General features: G+C 36.1%; 1 protein-coding gene across 4 annotated transcripts in view; it reads right to left on the bottom strand.

Moving 5' to 3' along the window:
• Spt6 (transcription elongation factor Spt6) overlaps positions 1 to 24,941 on the bottom strand; it is a 37,927-nt gene that overhangs the window by 5,620 nt on the left and 7,366 nt on the right. For all 4 annotated transcript variants that reach the window (XM_087349208.1, XM_022085807.2, XM_087349209.1 and 1 more), the window contains 22 exons: positions 23,036 to 23,199; positions 22,328 to 22,468; positions 22,122 to 22,230; positions 21,314 to 21,454; positions 18,840 to 19,034; positions 18,050 to 18,192; positions 15,515 to 15,825; positions 14,928 to 15,057; positions 13,168 to 13,347; positions 12,505 to 12,670; positions 12,149 to 12,325; positions 11,624 to 11,839; positions 10,943 to 11,155; positions 9,126 to 9,263; positions 8,142 to 8,437; positions 7,153 to 7,529; positions 6,417 to 6,538; positions 5,401 to 5,648; positions 3,441 to 3,645; positions 1,835 to 2,143; positions 619 to 856; positions 168 to 319 (listed from right to left, as the gene is read on the bottom strand). In XM_087349208.1, the coding sequence (XP_087205334.1) occupies positions 168 to 319; positions 619 to 856; positions 1,835 to 2,143; positions 3,441 to 3,645; positions 5,401 to 5,648; positions 6,417 to 6,538; positions 7,153 to 7,529; positions 8,142 to 8,437; positions 9,126 to 9,263; positions 10,943 to 11,155; positions 11,624 to 11,839; positions 12,149 to 12,325; positions 12,505 to 12,670; positions 13,168 to 13,347; positions 14,928 to 15,057; positions 15,515 to 15,825; positions 18,050 to 18,192; positions 18,840 to 19,034; positions 21,314 to 21,454; positions 22,122 to 22,230; positions 22,328 to 22,468; positions 23,036 to 23,199 (4,371 nt within the window). The remainder of the gene's footprint in view (positions 1 to 167; positions 320 to 618; positions 857 to 1,834; positions 2,144 to 3,440; positions 3,646 to 5,400; positions 5,649 to 6,416; positions 6,539 to 7,152; positions 7,530 to 8,141; positions 8,438 to 9,125; positions 9,264 to 10,942; positions 11,156 to 11,623; positions 11,840 to 12,148; positions 12,326 to 12,504; positions 12,671 to 13,167; positions 13,348 to 14,927; positions 15,058 to 15,514; positions 15,826 to 18,049; positions 18,193 to 18,839; positions 19,035 to 21,313; positions 21,455 to 22,121; positions 22,231 to 22,327; positions 22,469 to 23,035; positions 23,200 to 24,941) is intronic.

Below are 24,941 nucleotides of genomic sequence, written 5' to 3'. Positions count from 1 at the left end.
TAGAGGCCTTGCAACAGGTCGATCACTCGTCCAAGGAGTCCTACCAACTGCTATAGATCAAAGCCAACAAAAGTTGGGACCCGCAGATGCTCAAGGCACTGTGGAATGGGTTGTCTAAGTATCCTAAGCTTATTTGCTGAATGAGAACAAGTATGGCAAGTACTTACAGTGTTTGGATATGTGTGCATATTAGCTCCATAGCCTCCACCTCCAGGTGTGTGGGGATAATGTGGTGTTTGGCTTGCCACTTGTGACAGACTGTGAAGCATGTGGTTTGGCAAAGCTTGGGCAACACGCTGAATTGCTTCAGGATTCATTCCTGAAAGATATAAAATTAAAATCTAATATTCTGCTTACTTCTGCATCCAATTCACCACTTGAAAGTTTTCACACTCATAGCAGAACAATGGTAATATCATTATACAAAGGATTCTACCAAAGTAAAATCTCAAAAGTAATAACATTTTACTTCATCAAGGCTGAACCCCATTCTCAATCACAAAATTAAGTATACAGATAAGAAATCTTGTCCAATGAGTGTCCAAGTATAATAGGCTTCACTGCATCACATACTGTAATAGCATGTTATATTTTTAATTGCATAAATCAAAACAGTACCAGCAAGATTGACATTGGGAGTTCCATGATATGGCGTTCTATTGGTTGCTGCTCCTCTTGGCGTGCTAGGAGTGCCCGGGATTGGTTCACGGAAATTGTCTTTGAACCATCGGAAAAGTGAGCCAACAGAATCAAACACCCGCTGTCGGAAACGGAAGCCTTCTGGTGTTACACTTATATATTCATGACGAAACCTTGTGCGTGGAAGGTAGGATAACATGAACTTCCCAGGGTAACTCTGAAAAATATAATGGACAAAGTGCTTGTGTGAGACTGCTACAAATTTAAATATAATGATGAAAATAATAGGTCCTGGTAAGAAGTAATTCATCTGCATGCGTATGTGTTTGTGAATACAATAAACACTTAAGGATGAGGCTACAGCAATAATCTAGGCTCAATCTGCAGCTAAAATTTTAAATGCAAGTGATCATGATGATGTCAGTGACTGTATCCATAAATTCTGACAAAATCAACATTTAAAAAGGCAACTTTTGAGACAGGTATGTCTTCATTTTTACACAATTTAACAGAAACAGACATTTTTTATTATATCAGAAAACATTCCCATATCAAAGTAATAAATTATATCATAAAAGTTATAATGATGTCAGGCTTTAACTAAAAGTACAAAATTTCCACCATAAAGAAGAAAACAATGAAAATACTGTATATTTGTTTCACTTCTGAACTTCCTTTTATGCAGGTTGGTGCAACCAGTGAAAGTTAGTTATCAAGTCTGAAACAACTGGAAGTACAGGTGACAATAGATGGATGCTGTTAGCACAGTCAGAAGAACAGAAAACATTGCATGTGTACAACACACAGTGCCGTATAATCCTGGAAAATCTATTAAGAAAGGGTTCTCAGCAGGCTGACTTAGAATCATCAACATAAAGGACCATCCTGATTGTGGAGGCATTCTCTTCAGACCTCAATCCAACACTCTCAATATCACTGTGTTCAAGGACACAAACACATCATATTGTCATGTTTACTGATAAATATATACAATGAAAAGCAAAACATGATTTTTGAAAGAAAATGAATCAACACCAACTTGAGACCATCATCTATGTAATGTAATTCACTGATCTCAACATATCATTTCACCGCATGATTTTCTTTTAACAGAAAGGGCTTCCTTACACAGAGATGTAACTTGAAATTACTTCTTATACACCATAACCCAGTCACAAAAATCAAAGTAAATTACCTTGGAAGCACCTAACACATAGTGTATTTTTGAGGCATTTTTCTTCTTTTCCTCCTTTAGTATTTCTTCTGCTTTATCCTTAAGTCCATCAGTATCTCGGTAATATTTGAATGACAGCAGATCTCTAGCATGAGCAGCCATTGGATTCACATAGCGAGCTATTATTTCATCCAAATCTTCAAATTCCTCATTGCCAATCCAAAGTGACTGACCCAAACTGAATGCATTCTCTTTACCTTCTTCTCGTATATCAATATGTTGATACACCCCATCAGTCACTTTCCATGTTACTGTCAGGTGATCTGAGCCCTACAACACAACAAAACTTGAAAAGTTAACACTTCCTTCAAACATTCTGCAAATACAGCAGCAATACATTATTTTTAACTTAAAACCCACGGTAAAATAAACATGCAAGATATTTTATACAATTTTTGAACATGGTGTATATGTACAGAACAGGGGATGTCCCTCATCTACATGTCACACATGGGCTATACTGAAAGCTATGAGCATAGACACATTACACGTTTGTGCCAAATATAGCAGACCGCTGCATAAGAGCGTGACACCATTATTGATTTCTGTTCTTACTCATATACACACAACCTTGACATATATACACTATCAGCTACCAATGACTGTTCTGCCCTCTGAAATATCTAATGAAAGGTAACCATTACAAGAATGGCAAGGAAATTCAGGAAGCCCTCTGTTCTAAGGGGCAGGAATGAATTTCTGCCACAATTAGATTTCTGAGTTTTTGGTACACTGGAAGAAATGGAGTAAACATTACAGATCTTCTTTACGATATGTCGGGTTTTACATTTAGGACGTAAGATGACATGAAGAAAAAACTAATAATACCAAAATTCACATAAAAGAATGTCATGCATGCTAACAAAAGCTGACTAACAGTATGTATATATGCTAATTACAAAATAAGAACAAAAATATTAAAAGTGCAAGAACAAGTTGTTATAAGATTTTCCGTAAAGAAGGACTTGGACCAGAAAGAACAAAAATGAAGTCTGCATAACAACTTCTCTTATACCCTATATGAAGCATTGTTTGTGTATTGTTTGCAATAACAGTTCGTACTGATTCAAGTCACAAACTACTGGAGAGAACTTATGCTTCTTTCCTGTAAATTATTCCACCTGTTTAGACAGACAAGTGGAAGTTACTCACTCAAATTTGATACCATCAATTGTGTCTTCAATAAAGGACATGGATTAATTACTGGCTTATTTAATAGTACCATGTGCAGATTACATGGTCTCTGAAGAAATGGGAATATGATCATGAATGGTAATGGTCATGGTCTCTAATATTCATTGCACAGACTGATAAAAATCACAAAAAGCTTCTACGAGTTGTAACTGGTACATAAAAAACATAAGCCTTAGAGCACAACCTACTTTCCAATGCAGAAAACTGAAATAATTTATCTATTATTAAGTATTAATAATGGAATGATGACAATTTTAATTTGACCATTAGAGGGCTCAACTAAGAGAAACATCTACTTCTTTTCCATACTACATAAAAACCAGATTTCAAAACCTAATCCTCACTTGAGATGCTACATGTTCAAGTTTCTAACCTTGCTGGATGGTCTCACTATAACCTCTCCTTGATCCATCTGATCCATGAGCCTTTCTGCTTCCTTGAACGAAATATTGTGAAATGACGGATGAACAATCACACGTTTGATATAGGTTTGACGTTGCTTCAACTTTTTTGCATCTTCTTCTGTTTTTATATCTTTCTCTTCAGCCTCATTATCATAGAATGGATCTTTTGGAGGTCTAAAAACAAACAATTTTATTAAAATGTTAAAAACACAAACTTACCATTTACATCCCTGAATAATAAATTTACAATAGGTCAGGAATATTGGTTGGATGCATAGGGGACATCTTTTAAAATTACATACAGAATTTCTGTTCTGAGGCTTCTGTGAGAACAATGCAACGGTAGCAGTGTCATATAGGTTTCGACTGAAAATATAAAAACTCACAAAAATTATGCTGCAGTATGATTCACATATGAAACAGAATCACAGAAATTTATTTTAAAAAGTGTCACAAAACTTAGAGCAAATTAGACTGTGCAATGACTGGCAAACTGAAGACTTTATTTTTCTTCTGGTGTTAGATTGGCTGTAAAATAGAACACTAAAATGTGCAAAATACAAAAACCTAAATATCAATAGAAAGAGTCAACCTTATACAGTGAAACCTCTATCCATCGTTCCCGGAACTATCGTTTTCCCGGATGCATCGTCCGTTTTGTTCGGTCCCGAATACATCCCATATAAAATAATGTTACATTTTCCCGCTTCTATCGTTTTATCACATCGATCGTTCAAAAATCTTAGTCCCGGCCCACAATTTTCCCGCAATGATCGTTTCTGAGAATTTAAAATGCTGGGTTTAGAGATAAATTAATACCGAAAGACGCATAATGTTTTTGGAATACACAGTAGCGGTAACCTGTTATGTCGCCCAACCAGCACATTCTTTTGGAATGAGGGTCAGCGGTGCAGGGGTGATAGTTGGAGAGAATGGCGGCACGCATTGTCAGAAATTTTACGATTTTAATTAGGGTGCACTCATATTTCGTTCCAGCGATGCCAGATGGCATGTGCAGTGTGAATTTCTTCACAAATGCTTTTATTACAAGTACAAAGGAAAGGCTGGCGGCACTTTTCATTCTTCTGGTTCATCTCGTTTCCAGCGGTTCAGGGTCTTCTACAGCTACGTTTCGTTGAGTTCGGCAGTAATAGTATTTCCATTCTTCCTGTTATTGTCCGCAAAAAGGGTTGGAGCGGTGAGGAAGAGGAAGACGACGAATGCGAGCCCGAAGCTTTGCCGAGTTTTGTCGAAGCACATGCTGCATTGGCGAAAGTGAAGTCGTTCTTTTATGCGCTTAATATTAGTGAACGTGGCGAAGAAAACATTTTGAACGTGGAAAGTGCTCTGTTTGGTCTAAAACGTAAAGTTTCAACAAACCAGTTGTCCATTAAAGACTTTTTTGGTAAAAAGAAGTAACTTTGAAAGAGAAACATTGTTTTTTTTTTAAATTTTTAATGCTTTCCCGCATCTATCGTTTTCCCGCATTCATCGTTTTTATTTCCCACCCCCGACGAAAACGATGCATCGAGGTTTCACTGTATTCAAATACATGACACAACACTTTAAATACCATTAAAATGTGTAACAGGGAACATATGAAATATGAGCTGTGTTGTGGTGGGTTGGTTTTCAGACATTGCACTGAATTTAGCTGCCTCCATCTTTAAGGCAATGTGACTAGTGACTGATAGCCAGGCAATCTTAAAGACAGCTGGGTTTCCAAAATGTCAGAAAACCAGCCCACTAAAATACACTGGCATAACCTAAGAATGGAAACAAAATTATCTTAAAGCTCCTGTAAGGTCTGAAAAGGCCAAAATGTTATGTTGTTACTGTGGTGTATCACTAAACTTGCCTGATTGGCAAGGTTGAAGTAGATCTTTACCCTTAATATGAAAGAATAACAAAAGGTTACAATTTGCTCACCTCCACTCATGATTTTTGTCAGCAAGGTCTGAACTTTTTGATGTACATTCCACTGAGAATCGCTCCACATCAATCTTGGTGACACGACAATGAATTGTCTGTCCCCTAGCAACTCTTTCTTCTGGGTTGCTCACATGTTTGTCTGACAAATTTTTTATGTGGATGTAACCTGATATTCCATTATCGAGCCGTAACCTTACACCTGTTGCCTGTCCTGGGCAACCTCCAGCATCAAAGTGATTCCACACCTATGGAAATAGATGTCAGTTTAAACACTCTGTCAGTTACTCTTGTAACAGTAAGTTACCAAAGTGTTGGAAATTACTAAACATATGATAAGGTCTTATTGACCTTCCTGCACTCTGCCTGCCTAGTAAGGTGAAGGAATCTCAGCACATATGAAGTATTTTCAGCTACTTCAAATGATGTTGAGAATAATGAGTGACAAAGAAATCTTATATCTTCATATGCACCACCACTAGTACCATGTACAAAGTACCTTTAAACATTAATTCGTTGTTTATAATTCAGTTTAACCCAAAGCACACACTAAAAACAGAAATTCACAAAGCCTTTGTCTAAGGAAATTCACTGAAGGAACAAAGAGTTGCACATATTTATTTTCAGCAGGCTAATGAATGGCACACATCAAAGGATTGAATGAAAGCACTAAAGACTGTCTTCTACTGGAGCATCTCTCTTGTGCAATTTCAGTAAACAGTTATACATGTTTCTCACCAGTACAGCCTGCTTATTTTGTGCATAAACATGTCTGATTAGCTACATGTTTTGACACATCACACACCATCTTCAAGCTATAAGCAATTCGTATAACTTTCACTGCTTAAATGTTGCCTATATGTTTTAATAAAATACTAAATTAATGTTTTTAAATGTATGACCTATTCAAAAACAAATCCATTTACTTCTATAGTTCATATTCTAAAATATGCTCATGGATGGAAAAAATGGGTGCTCTTGGCCTCATACACAGCTAGTTCAAGCGAAAAACATACCTCAGAAAGTTCAGGAAAGTCATTTTTCAGACAAAATGGACACTGCCAAAGTCCAGTTTCATCATTACGAACTGGATTAGCTTGGTCCAGCTGATCACCTTGAGGTTTCCTATGCGTTATACCTAAAACAAACAGTTGTTACTGGCACAAATTATCCAGTTCTTGAAGAAACAAGTAATATTAAATGACTATCAAAGACACATTCTACCTCCAGGGAAAAAAGTGCTTCATGAGAGGTGGGCAGTCACTCAGCCAGTCAAGAATTCCCCACATTTTATGGAACAAAATTTTCACTACTGTATTTGTAAGTGCTTATCACAAACCAGATAAATCCTGTTCAAATGTTCACACCATATTTATTTAAGATACATTTTAAAATACTCTCCTGTTTATAACTAGATCTCCCAAGCTGTCCTTCACATTCAGGGTTTCTGACTAAAATTTTGTACTTTTTATATTTTTGCATTTTCCAACCTCTGCATTCATGTATACACCCTACTAAAGAGAACAGATCTGGAAGAGCTAAAATACAATGGGAGAAATTATAGTGAATAAAACAAAGGTGCACCAAAGAAAGGAATGGACATATCCTGTCTCTATACCAAGATTTGAATTAAAACCTCCTAAATCTGAAGCAAGTATTGAGGTACAAAATACATGGCTGGACCTTTATACCCACATCCTTTGCCTTCATCACTTGATACTTTACTAAAATAAGAAGAACTGAATTTAATACCTATTACAGTAGCAAGCACCATCTTGCCTATGAAGAAAGTCTCTGGGTTCTCTTTTGTAAGCATGTCAAACAATTCTTCAGGATTTGGTGATGTATAAGGACTGCGTAAATCTTTATATCGATAGTTCAGTTCAGCCCGAATATCATACAATGTTATGCTCTTGTTACCAAACCCTTGCCGTTCCAATTCTTCAGCAAATGCATCCAGATCTAGATCTTTCAATCTTTCAGGAGCTTCTAGAATTTCCTCCAAAGCTCCAGCAGGATTTGCATCCTCATCATCATACTCCAAAGCATCTACTGCCATTTTACGAGCCCACTCATACGTTTCAGGATGGACTCTTGAGCCATCAAGCACTTCAACGTATGCTTCAGTGCTGGAAAAGGATTCAAACAGGTTTTAAAAACTCTGAGCTTTGCCCTGATTGATTATATCTTAGGTAATTCACTGATTTTCTTTCAACACCAAAGATTATACAATGTTTAAAATAAACTGGAAGATGACATAAATGAAGAACAGGTTAGGATCTGGAGATAGTCATAGTCTATTTCAACACATTGTGACACTCACTTAGAGACATGGAGAAAAACCACAAAAACTTCAGTCAGTATAACTAAAATAACTAACTGATATATGAACTAAGTACATTACAAATATAAGTAAACAGCATTACCATAAAACACACCACTTTGGATCTAGTCCTGGAGTAATCCACAATCTAAGCACAGTTAAATACATACTGAGAATTCATGTGTGAAAAATTGATTCTATAATGAATACTCTTTACAGACAATTTAGACCCTTGAAATATATACACCTCTCCAAAAATCAAATCAACTAAGTCTATTTTGCACATGTAAATCACCACCAAAGTCTATGATTTTTATACTTGTATAAAATATTAAACTAATGTTTTAACATGAATTAACAAATAACTTGTAACTTTAAATGAACAGTTTTAAAAATGCTATGTATGTGTGAAACTCACCTATCTCCCAGAGAGTTTGTATCTATTTTGATGAATCCTGCACAGTTTATGAACACTTTTGGTCCCATGTGACAGGCTGTAACTAGCTGTGTTCTATTCTCTAGCCTCTGATTGTTCTGCTTAAGAGTCTTAAGAAGAGCTTGCCCTTTCCTGGGTCCAAGGCCACATACAAACTGTACCAAATTACAGGTGTAACTCTGCAGCACTGCCAAGTTGATGTCCACTCCAACCTCATTAGTTCGATTCACAAATTCCAGATATAGCGCTTCCAAAAGCTCCTCTCTTGGAACCTGGTCCTAGGGAAAAGAAAAATATTCGTCAAATTCACAAGTTCCAAATAAAGTATTTCCGAAAGCTCCTCCTCTCTTGGAATTGACCCATATAAAATGAAAAAATATCTGCACAGCTGGGAAATTTCAGAGAACATTGCTTTCAAATGCCCTTTTGTTGGAATTGGATCCTGAGAATAGGGAAAAATATTTCTGGAGTCACATATTTCCACTTGCTTCTGAGAAACAGAAAGCATTTGTATTACTTACAAATTCCAGTAACTGTGCTTCCAAATGATCCTATCTTGGAAATTGATAACCAGAAAATAAAAATAAAAACATTACATCAATTTAGAAATTCCTAGTAAGCTGCTTATAAATCTCCTCCATCTGAACTTGATACTTAAAAGAAAAAACTTGCAAAACAAAAACCAACTCTTTATTACAGAACTTTATTCATTACTACATTTCATCTAATGTCTCAATAACAGTGGTTTTTAAACTGTCTTCAGTGTCCCATATGCTGTTCTGAAAATGACAAAGAAGAAAAATCACACTATAAACTGATTATTTTTTGAGGGGATGAGAATTCTGTGGGGGGGGGGGGGGGGGGGAAACAGAGAACACTGTTCCAGTACAGAGACATGTTGACCTGTGTAAGGGTAGGTTAACATGTGACTAGTGATGACACTTCATCTTCCCAATAACTGCTTACCTGCAATGTATGGTATCTCAAACAAAGAATTTCTTCATCTGATGTACACAACTGAGAGAATTCAATCAGAGGGTCTTGCATCCTACGCGCTAATGAAATAGCTTGACGTAAAAGATGAGGATAATCTCGAAATTCACTCTGAAAAAGAGACACAAAATTCGTGATAAACTATAAGAAAACATTTCAATCAAGACAAAAATTAAAATTATACATATCTAAAAAATAGAGACAGGAATATATTATAATTATTCCTTTCATTGATTTGTGAACATTAATTAAAAACTGATTTAAAATTCACTAAAATTCCTATATAATATACTTTGATAACAAAGTTGAGCATTAATCCGAGGAAAACCTTGAATAGTGGCAATTTTACAACAAAACTAGACTGACTGCATATAAATTGAGAATTAAGAGATTATTAGGAAACTTTAAACGAAAATTACGCTGTATTTCCCGCTGACAAGTTCTGCATATAACACCTACACACAAAAGAATCCTGTAAACCAGACATAATACAGAATAAATATATAAACTACAACCTCTGCCCAAAAATTACCACATAGCAAAGCTAAAAAATGTGTATCTATTAAATTCTGTTACATACAGTTTTTACTGTAATATTATTATTCACTCTAAACCAGGGTGGTCCAACTTTTTTCCTCGCTTGGGCCAGAATAGTTTTCCTGTTGGACCCCAAGGGCCAAGAAACCCCTAACGTCACTATTTTTGCATTGTCATTATCTTAAAAAATACTTATTCAGAAACGACAAATTACCATTGCATATGCTGAAATATAAATTTTATTTAAACGTGTACAAACTACTATAGAGTTGTATATTATTTTGAATTTGATCCTGCAACAGCTTGTATCTCTCACAATTTTTACCTGGAGAACTTACACAAATGATTTAAACTCTGCTACTTTAACGACTTGTATCTGATACAATAAAAATTTGTACCAGTAGAATGTACATCTTAAGCTATTAAAGTCAATGGCTTTAGTGAGAGCACTGAACAGAATGTTCTTTTACCAGTGACAGAATATCAACCTCTATTTTTGTTGTTGCTAAGTCTACATCCTATTGTCATCTGACTAACTTATGGATCCATGGAATGTAATAAAGATGTATTTATGTATGTATGTATGTATGTATGTATGTATGTATGCATGCATGCAAGTATATATATAGGCTCAAAAAAGAAGAAGAAGATTAACATACTTAGAAAAACACCACACTCAGAAATTTCATAAAATAACATGTGAATGTGATGTGTGCTTCCTGATGTACCTATGTATAATGTATCTTAATCCTCAGGGAACTTCAAATTATCTCAATATTATAAAGCTTAAATAACATGCAAAAGTGTTTAAATTTTGATAAACCTGCAATCAGACTTCACACCTCAATATCAAGTCACAATAGTGCAACCATCCCTAGTAGAACAACATTTTATACAATTAGGATCCAACAGTACTCCTTAACCCCAATGAATGTATGAAACATACAATAAATAAGATAAAAAATGTTTCAGATTGTTGGCCTAAATTTACATTCTGAGAAACACAGCACAGCAAATAGGTTGATTTTATATTCTGAAGTAAGGTTCACACAAGACAATACACTCTACCTGTATCAGGAAGGATGCATGAGTTCTGCAGGATGGGTGCACAAAGACAAATCTGTGTTCCTTAGAAGCAGGGAATATCTTGACAGCTGAATAACGATAAACTTTTTAAGGAATACTCTGCCCCATGAAGGTAGTTAACAGTAGCAGTAGAACTAGAGCAAAAACTTTATAATCAAATTGCTTACCTCACCCTTGATAGAATTTGAGTAAATTTTGGCAAGCTCATTATCACAGATTTCTACAGAAATTGATGGGAATTGATCATCTTCTACTAACTGTCCAACAATTTCCCTCAAATCTGCAGCCACCATCAATGCTTCTCGTGATTCACCGCCCACACAAATCACATGAGGTTTCTTTGTTGTGATGAAGTTTCTCATGGACAACAAATCAGCCTCCTAAGCCAACAAAAACAACAAGAAATAAGACCACCTAACACATGGCTGAAAGATAAGTTCTGGCTGGGGGAAAAATACAAGTAAATAACAATCTCTGAATAAATTATACTTTAAATACAAAGAAATGGTGTTATAAACAAAATTAGTACCAATTAATCCAATTTTCCACAAATGCTCTAACAAAATACTGCTTGTAAGCCAATATCAAACTTTTATTTTTTTAAACAAACAACTGTTGATGTGAATGATGGATTTTAAGCCCAATTTTATTTTATGTGACTTGGAATAGCAGTCAATAACTGCAAATGGGCAGCTGTGATTCAATTCCTGAAAGACAGGACTATTTTCATCAAGTACAGACTGTGAGGGCCCAACCCAGTCTTCTACCCAGTGAGTACTGTTAGCTTTTTGTCCAGAACCTGGACTTGTTTATTCCACTCACAATATTTGTATGCATGTGAACAATACCTTTTGCAATTTTTCCTCTTCTCGAAATGAATTTTTCCTCTTGAGAAGACATGGAAGCCTTAGGTAGTCAGTGCAGTCTCCATCAGGCCCTACTATGCAAGCAAAAGCAGCTTGAGAGTAGTCAGGAACATATGCAACAGCCATTACTCGAAGTCCCTTTCCTGTGTCCCATTCTTCTTCGTCTTCATCAGCAAACTCTACCGAATATGGAGCCACCTGATTCAAACAAGGAATCATTAATTACCCCCAAGTTCCAATCACTTATCAGTTGCTATAAATATTAAAATAATCAAATTATTAATTTTCAGCTTGTTTTAATGTGGCTTTACTGTTTAAACTTATTTCCATTCTCTACACCCACGTACATTCACATTTTGCATAATACAAATCAGTGTTTCTTCAACATAACCAACTGATTTACCATTTTCCTCTTCAAGCCACCATGTAAAATCATTATCCTGAGAAAACTGTTAAAACAATTTCCATCTTTCAAGTTTCATACACTGTCTAAAATAGTAAATTAACCTTGAGCCAATTGTACAATTTTCTGCAGCAAGTTTTAAGTACTGCTTCCCGTGCTTCAGCCAACAAATGAGTGTGCAATTCCTTTCTCAATTCAGGGAGCAGCAGCCGCGTGAGAGCCAATTCTACACTCTCCACCCTTAAGGAATTCCATTCTTGCACATTCTTACTGAACTCATCCTGAAATATCAAAAGAGAAAGTAACACATTGGTACAGTGTCAGGAAGTTCTGATTAAAACCAGGTCTGTGCTGCTGAGTTTCTTTTATTTGTCAAGTTTCTGAATTATGACTTCTGTTCCTTTTGATTCACTCATAGGATTAATCAGTAAATTTCAAATTTATTACATCATAACCTTACTCTGTAGTACAGTTGCTTCACTTCTTCGATGTAGGAGGGGGAAGTGATGCCATCAATTTGTTCACTTATAGAAATTGTTATCATTTTGTCTGCTTCAGCCAAGGTCAACTTGAGATACATATCACCAGTCAGATCCCTTACTGGTTTATTCTTCACATATTTCATGCTGCAATGACAAACAAGACTGGAGATGCATGTGTTTACTGCAACCATACACATTCTATATAACTAGACAAATATGTTACCCGTGTGTTCTGACATATGGAAGAAGAAATGTGGACATCAAATGAGAAAGATCTAAACAGATTAGAAGCAACAGAGATGACATTTCCTGGAACACTAACAAATTGAAAAGACGAAAAACATCAAATATCAGCTAAAATAAGCAAAAACACAAAAGAAAAATTTATATAATTAAGGACAGTTATATGGGCACATTACACATGGACAATACCACGGGCAAAATAAATAAGCCAAATAAATTACCACTGAGATAAAGAAATAGGTCATGAGTACAAGTGAAAAAAAATACATAAGAATGCACAAGCAAAACTTATGGGAGAACAGAAATGAATGGACGAAGATTTTCTCATATAATGAGAAGAGAGTGGTATATGTGACTGGCAAGCAATGTGACATTTGAAACACAAGAGGAATACTTACCTGTAACATGGATGATTTTCATCAATCTCCTTTACCCCCTTCTTAGTTGGCTTAATGTTAATTTTAGCACGTTCAAAGAATGTCTCACGCACGCACTTCCTAACCAGAGGATCACGTGACAGTTGCATTGCAACCATAAATTTGGCAGCTCTGAGAACCTCTTCTGCTGTGTTAAATTTACTGCAACAGCAAATAAGCCATTCTTAATAAAGAGAATATGCTCATATAATTTAAACCTAAAATTATAATTCTACCCACAACAAACAAAAATAACATTCCATTATTTACTAAGAATTAACTCTTTGATTAAAGAAACAAAACATTCAACAATATTAATCCCAAAGTGTCCTAATGGATACAGTCCTGAGCCAATTCTGTCTCATACTTTCACCAACTATTTCCCCATTTAAGATCCATCTTAATGTTATGGTACAACCTTCTGCATAGTGGCCACTTTCCAAGAGGCTTCCCTATCATATTTCTATATGTATTACCTGTACATTCCAACTGAGTTACATGCCCAGTCAGATGAATGAAATCTATCATGGTGTAACTTTTCCTTACAACGAATTATCAAAGATTATGTTTATGGGCCCCATCTCATAACTAGAGAAGACTTGAAAGCAGCCATTCAGCTTTGATATGAAAAATTTCAGAGTAATCTAAATGTTTAAAGCAAAATATGTGGTCACTTTGAGCACCTTGTATAACGTTACAAAATTTGATTTAAAAAGGCTCAATTGCACGATGTATGTTCATGTACGGTCATTTTAATAAGACTCTACAGTTTCAAATACCCATATTTATCAACATACTGCACTTTCAGCACTAACACAGCATACAAGATTTTAATAATGTAAAATGAAATTCTAACACTAAATTGAAATTTTCCATAATTGCAGCCTGTTCTTTAAGTAAAGCTCAGTATAGAAACAAAGTTAAGCCTTTGTGAACAATGGCTACAGAGTTTTAAAACTAGGTGTTGAGACAGCCATTTGAATGGGTTAAAAGTAAACATGTTATGTACATATATACTGTTCCTAGGTGATCTCAAAGACTAATGCCTTCTTATTGTCTATCACAGCACCAGCCTGTTTCAACATTTTCACCAACCTCTCAACTGTTCACGTTCTTGTGCCTCTGCTTCAGTAAAATTTCACTTTAAACTCATGCTGCAACACAACACTGCTCTGCTGACAAACGTTTTTACACAAAATACACTGTTCGGTAGTGTGCACCACCTTGTTTACTGCTTCTTACAAAATTTCCTGCTAGGGGTACAATTAACTGATAAACTCCCAACTGTTATATTTTCAAGAGGATCACATTCATTAATTTTTGAGTAATAAACACAGGTATTTAAAACTAAACCATCTTCTTATAAGAGCCTGTACTAAATATAAATACTACACAGATTCTTCCATCAACCAGCATAAAATTAAAACCAGGCTACACGATGACACAGATTTTTATGCATTAATTTAAAACAGAAAAATCTAAAACAAAAACAAAAAAACAGCACACTAAATTTTGGGAAAGGGCATATGTGTATATGTATCTTGGTGCTAAGTATTTTGGAAAGGAAGTGATATGGTATGAGGTTACCAACCGAATAACAAACATTCTATGTATTTATTCTTTTCCCAATTTCATCATAAACCTTAAACCTATTTCTCAGTCTTAAGAACACATATATAACATAATTACACCTTAACATAACATTTCCAATGCTTAAATAACAGATGCAAAGGGGTCCATACTTGCTGATATACTCCTCTGCTACATCTATTGGTTCTGTAGGTTCCTGCTCAGCCTCATGGCGCTGATAGTTGTCTCGCAAATTCTCACCAAACTGCTCAGGAGTCAATCCAAATTTCTTTGCCAAACCATCTGTAGAATAAATTAATTTTGCATATATTAATTTTAAAAGAGTGAACTAGAGTTTATACATATGTACATAAATACAAAGGTGACAACACTCGTCAAGCAATGACATCACAGGGGATTCCCTAAGCTGAGAAATGAATGGAGATTTTCATGTAAAGTGCCCTTTACTGCTGTCCAATCCAACCTAAATTGGAATGTATTGTGAAATTTTAGTTGACACTTCCCAATATCAAATTTCATAATAATCTGTTCAGCAGTTATTGAGTTATTACATGTGGACAGGCAGACATGGTGACATTATTAGACTTTTGTGGTTTTCAATTGGGAACACCCCTAAAAAATCTCTGCTTCTGTAGAGAACTGAATCCAACCCAACAGGTCTGTAGTTTACTGACTAAGGTTTTCTGATTATCTTTTATGAAAGTGTACATATTTAATTTACTTGGTTCAGTAGACTTACCCAACCCCGCTTTCCTACACATTGAGTAAGGGCCACTTCGAACAGCTTGTTTCACAGTTTCATTTTCTGGAGGTTCATCTTCCACATCTTCTGGTTCAATTTCCTCATCCTGTCCTGGCTGTTCTCTATCTTCTTCCTCCTCTCCTTCTGCATTGACTCGATGTTTGTGCTTATTCTTTCGTGCCTCTCGTGCTGCTTCACGTTGTTTGGCTCGCCATGCTTTCTGCATTTCTGGTACTTCATGAGAGTAGTACAGTAGGAAATGTGTGTGAACATCTTTGAGTTCTTCTGTGGTCTGTACTGCTTGGAGCCTAAACAAAGTGAACAGATCATTCACTTTAATCTTCCTTCATGTATGTATAATGACTGCTGTAGTCAGTCAAATAACAGAGGAGACAGACACATGTAACTTCTGTAAAGGTAAAGATGTTCCAGAGTGGCCAAATAGATCATCATATAAACTTACATGGGACACTCAGATAAAGTTTCACATATCTTAGACCAATGAATTTTAATCTTTGGATCACAAAGATGCCTTGCATAAATTACAAAATCATATCTGTTTAGACAAAAGAAAAACTGTGTGTTTCTACATTTTCTTGTACACACAGCAGTAGCCAAACTGATGAGTTTAAAAACAGGAGATAACAGCAGTCGCCTCAATTAGCTATTGTTTCTATCACAGGATTGTAAAGCGGAAGAAATGAAGAAAAAAGTTGGCAACTACAGTGAAACCTCTATCCATCGTTCCCGGAACTATCGTTTTCCCGGATGCATCGTCCGTTTTGTTCGGTCCCGAATACATCCCATATAAAATAATGTTACATTTTCCCGCTTCTATCGTTCCTCGAACTATCGTTTTATCGCATCGATCGTTCAAAAATCTTAGTCCCGGCCCACAATTTTCCCGCAATGATCGTTTCTGAGAATTTAAAATGCTGGGTTTAGAGATAAATTAATACCGAAAGACGCACAATGTTTTTGGAATACGCAGTAGCCGTGACCTGTTATGTCGCCCAACCAGCACATTCTTTTGGAATGAGGGTCAGCGGTGCAGGGGTGATAGTTGGAGTGAATGGCGGTGCTCATTGTCAGAAATTTTACGATTTTAATTAGGGTGCACTCATATTTCGTTCCAGCGATGCCAGATGGCATGTGCAGTGTGAATTTCTTCACAAATGCTTTTATTACAAGTACAAAGGAAAGGCTGGCAGCACTTTTCATTCTTCTGGTTCATCTCGTTTCCAGCGGTTCAGGGTCTTCTACAGCTACGTTTCGTTGAGTTCGGCAGTAATAGTATTTCCATTCTTCCTGTTATTGTTCGCGAAGAGGGTGGGAGTGGTGAGGAAGAGGAAGACGACGAATGCGAGCCCGAAGCTTTGCCGAGTTTTGCCGAAGCACAAGCTGCATTGGCGAAAGTGAAGTCGTTCTTTTATGCGCTTAATATTAGTGAACGTGACGAGGAAAACATTTTGAACGTGGAAAGTGCTCTGTTTGGTCTAAAACGTAAAGTTTCGACAAACCAGTTGTCCATTAAAGACTTTTTTGGTAAAAAGAAGTAACTTTGAAAGAGAAACATTGTTTTTTTTTAATTTTTAATGCTTTCCCGCATCTATCGTTTTCCCGCATTCATCGTTTTTATTTCCCACCCCCGCCGAAAACGATGCATCGAGGTTTCACTGTAATTCTAGGCCTTTGTAGTAGATAAAGGTGGTTAGTTTTATGGCTACTTTACTCCTGATGATAGACTCTGGTAATCAGTGAAAAGGAGGCTGAGTGGGAACCAGAACCATTCTGGACATGATGGCCAACAGAGAGGTTCCATGCCCCTACCAATCATCAGCCCATAGTCAATACCCGATGAGTTATCCTTGATTAAACACAAATGTTTTGAGTATAAATCTGCCATCTTTAATGCCAAATACAAAGAGACCACACTACAATATGTTTCATTCTATTTATGGAGTTAATTTTTATTTAAGACATGGGAAAATGTAGTACCTCTAAAACATTACATAGAAACATGATAAGATCTTTGCTGGAAAATGAATCCACCTTTAAGCAAATAGCAAGTAGATTAAACCAAGAACTTTCCATAAGATTTGTGAAATTAAGCAGCCAAGTAGAAAGTAAAGTAAGCACTGACAAATCCTTTAAACCCTCTCCTGGCGCCAATGACAGCTCACTGCACCTTACCTCACCACTACAGCACTGAATTCACCTTTGACGTAGTAGACTAACTCTAACTAAGGGACCCAACAGAGTAGGTACCTCTCACCTGAAGGCTGAGACACAACCAGCCTCCGAATCATTGTGGGTTTTTAAAGGAAAGACAATGGAAAAGGTGATGTCAATGAATAATTTTAAGATACTTTACATTATTTATATAGGAATAACATGAAGTATGCTGCAACAAACTTCCCTACAGTCTGCTTAACTAAACCAAAATGGACTGTTAGTTTAAACTGGCCTTTCAGTGTACAGTAAGATACATGTAATATGGTAAAGTAAATGAGATAAAACAACGAGCCTCACCTGTCTATGTCCTCATCCTTCAGCAGCCGAACACCATCAGGAATAGGTTTGTCAGGTTCTTTCATTAACTGCTCAGCCTGATAATCACGCATTTTTTCAAACAATGTAACCAGATTCATCTTCCGCGTTCGTAACTGGCACCACTAACAAAACAAAAAAAATGTGAACTACATTAGTAATATTCATGAATTAGAAAAACAGACATAACAGATGTTCCAAGGGAAACAAACTCATATTTTATCAATATACCATCATCACAGGTGAAGTAATGCCAATCAGGGCTTCAAAAATATAGCCCTCCCCCCACCCACTCACCTGAGGCTGTCAATCCTGTAAGCTGGTATGCAGAAATTCCAAATATTAATTTACAGGATGTGAGAAACAAACTACATAAACAAACAAGAACTAGAAATGTTTTCTTCATTTTAACAAGTAATATTCTTGGTTCTGGATCACAATGTATATCTGCTTTTGACATCAGTTCCATTTCTATACCATCCATTTGTTTTTGTATTTTGTCACTTCTTTATAATTTTATAAAAATTGGGGTGAGAATCTTATTCAGGGTGCATGGTTATTTGGATAAATATGGTACACAAACATGGTAATTTGATTAATTAATGCAATTCCATGAATATTTAAATTACGAAACAGAAACAACTTTTCCTGGCATAAACATATGGCCAACTGAACAAACATTACCTATACATCCATTATCTATAGCTGAAATAAAGTTTCATCAGAACAGCAATCTAAATATTTATGAATTAGTTACAATGAAATAGCATACCTTTTCATCATACTTGTAAACTTTCCACAAATCATTTATGTTCAGTTCTGGTTGAACATACTCTTTCCTATAAAATGCAATGAATGGCACTTCAAAATGTTGATTTCTCATGAAGTCCAGAGCCTTCTTAATCTTTCCAATGGTTTGAGGCCCTTTTCTTGCTCGATCCCGGGCATCAGCTCCTCCATGGCCATCCTAGAAACAATTGAAACAAACTACAATACAAATATGACTTAGAATATAATGTGCAAAAGTATAAGTTAAATGGTTTCATTAAAAGAACATGAGGTAAGAAATAAAATTATGACTGCTTAACATCATTTTGAAACCTGCATTACAGTATGGACGCAATAACATTAAAATGGCCTGTGGAAATTAGAACTGTAACATAACTAACAAATGGGAAAATTTTTAAAACATCACAGGATACTCAACACACAGGCGAAATGCTTCACACGTTTCTCAATAATCGAAACAGAAGGAAGTTCTGAAACCCATTTCTGAGGAACATAATATCTCCTTCTTCGGGATCAAATCAACAAAGAAAAAGACAGCATGTTCCTTCAAAACACTAGTAAATGTTATTATTAGGATATACAGCTCTACCCAGACAACTCCAAAAAAGAACGTGGACAGACTTGAAAACCTAGTCTCACACAATTTCTGAAATGCTGGAATTTTATACACAGCTGTTGAGACAGTATTACATAGAGTCACCAAACATCTTGCAAGCAGTCAGCATGTGGCAAAGGGAAGGTACTGTGCACATATAAACATAAAACATCAGTTCTTCCATTACCTCCACACTGCTAGTTATGTGTGGTACCAAGATCTAATATTAAGAATAGCAGTAATACTCAGTATGAAGAAGCTTCTATCAAAATTATAAGTATAGAGGATGTAAATTTTTGTAACTACTCACTAAGCTGAACAAAAAAAAGTGTCTCAAAATTTAAAAACCATCTGTAAATCCACAGGACAAACCTGTATGAGGGGCAGCTCAGTCAGTAGACTGATTACAGGCTGAGTAACCAAGTTATAAATCTTGAAAGAGGCATATTTATCTTCTATTAACACATCAACAGAGGCTCTGGGAACCAGCCAGCCTAACTCATTAGCCTATTTCCCAAACGGGCTGGAGTGTGACAATGATAACTCACACCCACCTAATGCCAAAAATGAGTGGGTTTCTAACTTTACTCTCCTGATAGAACTACTGTCCACAGACCAGGAGAAAAGCCCTGCGGGGGGAAATCATTTCTGGGGCGGTGCAGGAGGAATGTTTACTATCAAGTGGACTAGAGGGCTGTTATTGGTAGGAAGTGTGATACATCAGAGTTTTACACTACTACACACAGACTGAAAACATCAAGCAGTTAAGAGTAGTGTATAGTCAGTGCACCTCTAATGTGTTCTGTGGGTGTTGTGATAATATTCTAGATTAAATCACTGTGCCACTGTGAGGTAATCTTAAAGCTATACCCATCAGAACACATGAAAGCCTGATGTCTATTGTTCGTTCAGTGGTTGTGGAACGAATGCTTTTAGGATGGGTCGTCACTCACAGCGAAATCTTGCGCATGCGTGTATATCGAATTCCTGGCAGGGCTTTTCTCTTGGTTTGTGGACTGTATATGTTGTGGTGCTTAGGTACTGGTACAATTTTACCATCCACATGAAAAAGGTACTATTAGAATCAAAGACACTAGTTCCATTTGTTATATAATTCCTAGGAAAATAGAATAAAATTAACAGTACCATTATGATAAGACATAGTCCTTCAGCCAGGTGCGTCACCACTGCAAATGACATATGTAAATTTTTGGATGTATTTAGCATAAACATTGTCTCCCTTGAGCGAACGTTCTCAACAAGGGAAATGATCTAGATAGGTTGTCTTGCTAGATGATCTAGCATCGTTTTCTGTTTTTTTATATTCTTTAAAGTTTTACAATTATATTAGTGTTCCCTAGGTGGATTATTTGTTTTTATTTATATTTCTTCATTTTTTGCTCTGTGTTAATATTGTTTCTATTTTGGGTTTGCCTGTACTTGGCAGTTACATTTAATACTGTACATGTATAAGTTTAGTTAATCCATTTGTGTAATATTATTCATTATTATTTCACTATTATTGTATGTATTATCAGTGTTTGCCTGTTATTGGCTTCTTGCTGTTGGCAAACACGTAAATATATTAATTGAATTGAATTGAATCCAATAACATTACAGATGGTGAACATAAATGTGTCACAGATTTATGTTGGTGTAAAATATATCTGGATTTGAAATACCTCACTTCTGGCACCTAATGTAATATACATAAAACATTTACTTAGCCATTAAACAACATGCTTTCTTACACAGAAAGACTCACCAAACAGCTGACATCTTAATCTAAGAAGACGGGTTATAACACTGGAAAAGAAGAAACTGCTATATGTGTGAGTTTAGAGCTATTCCGAAGTACTCACCTGGTTGGAGATTGTTGGTTTACAGAATGCCTGCTTATATATCCATTCTGCTTCTTCATCCAATTCATCAGAGCCTTCAGGAACTGCAGTAACTGGAAAGTCACGAAGCTGCATTCGCTCTGGAATGTCTGTGTTTCTGATCTGATTTCAATACATACAAACACAAGCATTATTGTGTACCAGTAACTTTTTATCATGTGCAAGTGTCTTCACATTTTTCGTGAATGTAAATAAAATAATTTAATACTACTATACAAGTTCACAATTTTAAATCTAGAAACCTTATCAAAATCTGTGCAGCTGGGACCTTGAACCCATCGTACCCTAACTGGCAAAGTTAGAATGCTATAGGAAAACATTACTGTGATGGGTCACTTATTGAATCCAGAGTGTACTAACTTTTCTTCTTCAAATTCAATCTACAACAGCTGAAGAATTTGATGAAGCAATATTTCAGTATGTGTTATTATGAGTGAGGAATAAGTAGGAAGTAAAAGAATGAGAATCAGTAGGCGAGTGAGTATGGTGAGCAGAAAACAGTAGCATGGCGAAGAATTGTGGAGCAGGAGGGTGAGAAGAAAATAAGTGGATGTGATGGAGAAAGTGGATGAAATAGAGTAGGGTGAATATGTTAATGGATGATGGCAGAGAGGGTGGGTTTGTGATCTCAGCAAGACATGGAGTAGGAGGAGAGTTGTGGTTCGGTAAATTACTTGAGTGAGGTGTCTATTCTACAGTGAGTAACGAGTATTTATCTGTCCTTACATTTGGTCCAATGTTTAAAATACTGTGAATCAAACATAATTACCTCATTATCAAGATCAGTGAAATGTCCTCTCTTCAACTCACTTGGTTCATATATTTCAAAAATTGATTTCTTTGTTGCTTTCTTGCGAGCTGTTTTCTTTGGACGTGGCCTGAAGAAACAAAATTAATTCACTATTATAAAATAAAATCAGTTACAGTTTAATTGTGCACATCCATACACATCAAGTAATTCTTGGCTTACAACACCTTCTTTCAGCATCTTCTCCTTCTTCATCCAAATATTCATCTTCTTCTTCTTCCTCCTCCTCATAGCCATCTTCATCCATTGTCTCCAAAATTCCATAATCAAAGTCTACTCCAAAAATATCTTGTGCTTCCTGCAATGCCCTGAAATGGGTACATAAATGAATTAGCATCATCAGGCTTAAGAATGTGGGAGAGAGGGAACAAACCCCACAATCAAAATCTGCACTAAAAATATCAGAGACATGTTTGAATAATGTAAAAGAAACAGGAGTATCAGTAGTGACTGCTAAAAAATTATTAAAACTACAGCCTTACAAAATAATGGGTGTGAAGTAACTGCAACACTTAATTCAATAGCCAGATTTAATTTCTGTAGCTAGTATCTTCAATCTATGGGGACAATTCACACCACTCCACATAAAGAAGAACCAAGAGAAATTATTCAATCTGGAGTGTTCCATAAATCCAGAGAATTCCAGTAAGTGAGACAGAATCTGTTTAGGTGTGGGGAACATATCTGAACCAATGGGGAACATTGTCAGCATCTCCTGTAAGTAGTTAAGTAAGAAAGATACTGTTACAATCTCATCATTGGCACAGCTAACCAACTAGGCAGCAACCAAATATACTCTCCATTTATTCTGTTGTAAGACATAAGCAAAATAAAAAAGTACATCATTCGGTTTGACTTTCCAATTTACTACTTACGCATCTGTAAATATAGGTTTCCTTCTCTTCCGTCTGTCTGCAATAGGTCGCCCATCATCATCAACTATGAAATCATCAGAGTCGGAATACTCTCCTTCTTCTTCATCCTCATCAAAACGTTCTATTTCAGGACGATGACCCTTCTCAGAAGCCCGCTCTTCCTCCTAAATATTTTAAAGACATGTCGGTCCATAATTAAACACCACTGAACACTTAAAAATTGCTTAATCAAAGGAAACACATATTTTACATTTTAAAAGTAGTCTACAGCACAAAAATTTACAATTCTGTATCAATTCCATTTTCAACATTTGTTCATATTCAACATAAATGCCTCAGCTCTTTACGGATCTGCATGATGAGAGATCCAGAACACCTTGATACTCACATTTCCCAGTGCACATAATGTCAATAAACAGGACAATAAAAGGATGACTCTAGACTACACTTTTGATAATTTTATCAGGCATTTCCTCATTGTGGGAATTATTTCCCAAAATTCTTTAGCTGTCTTTCATCCAGCACTAGGGGGACTGTGGTGATGACAGAAACAGAAACACCCACACCCTGACAGATTGTGAAACAGTTGTCATGAACACAACCATGAGTTCCTAAACTGTCACTGTGATCAAACACTAGTGTGATATTCAGGACTCCAGAAATAATTGCCCACTTTCCACAGGCAAACAGTGACAACAGTCTCCTTTACAGAGTATTGGGCTCTTTTAAATGGATTCTAGGTTCCTCCTTAATGTAGTGCTGAACCGTCTCTTGCTAAGTTTATAAAATAAAATTTGGACTCATGCACATAATTAGCAGAAATAGCAAGCCTCATAAAAGTCACAGAGCTACCAATTTTAATACTTTTAGTACCACCCTCTTTAGATTCCACACATGCAAAAAGCAAGAATTCTTTTATTTTATGTCCAAGTATCAACATTACTGCTATGTACCGAAGTCTGAATATTTATATTTCCCTCTACCTCTAACATTATTCTTAGTTTATTTAATGACACTTTCTCAACTGTATGCATCACAAGGTGGACCGCACAAAACCCATCAGTAGGCTGCATGTGGCTCACAGGTTAAAACCCTCTGATCAAATTGATCTTGTTATTACTGGGGCAATGTGGCCAATGCTAGTTTGTGTTTAAGTTCATGTACTGGTTAAAATCTAGGACCTCCTGTTAACTTGGTCAGTGAGTGGTATGTGCGTGTGTGTGCGCGCACAAAATCTGTGAAATAAATGCATGATTGGGAGAAGGATGTAAACATTGTCTCCACATTCTGAAAGCATCCTGGGCTTAATGGACATGCCTGTAGAACTCCAATTGTAAACGGCCTCATATTACCTTCATCTTCCATAATAGCAATGTTAATCACCTCTCATATTTGTCTACAGATTTCTTTTTGCTTTAGCTTTACCTTCACAGATACAGGAGGAATGTTTGTCATACATTCTCTAAAACCAATGTTTCAAAAAAAATACTAAAAAAGGAAATTCAGAAAAACAGCAATTTTTTTCTCACATAATGCTCTTGAGTGCCACTGGTAAGTGATACTCTTGCACCCACTTGGTTTGCCACACGCACCAATATTATTGAAATAAGTAGTATCAAAGTCAAACACTTTTCCTTCCACCCCAGTTCCTATCTGTCATCATACCCACACAGATATGTGACCACCTACTACAACAAACCCTACATTCTGTGCAAAATGTCATGCAGCACAAAGGACTTATGGTACTAGATTAGAGAACATTGGAAGATATAACAAAATCCTGAGTATTTAATTTTCAACATTTGTGCAGGACAACATTCGTCTCCAATAGCACAGATATTTTTCTGTCTGTGACTGAAAAAATTAGACAAAAAAGAGGCAAGCCTGGCTGCTACAAATACCAGTA

This window comes from Zootermopsis nevadensis, unplaced genomic scaffold (genome assembly GCF_977971745.1).
Source record: "Zootermopsis nevadensis isolate Lab colony 2312 unplaced genomic scaffold, Znev_1.0 Znev_ptg000015l, whole genome shotgun sequence".
NCBI lineage: Eukaryota > Metazoa > Arthropoda > Insecta > Blattodea > Termopsidae > Zootermopsis > Zootermopsis nevadensis.
The sequence above is the reverse complement of the archived record's forward strand: the minus strand, read 5'-3'. Positions and strand labels throughout refer to the sequence as shown.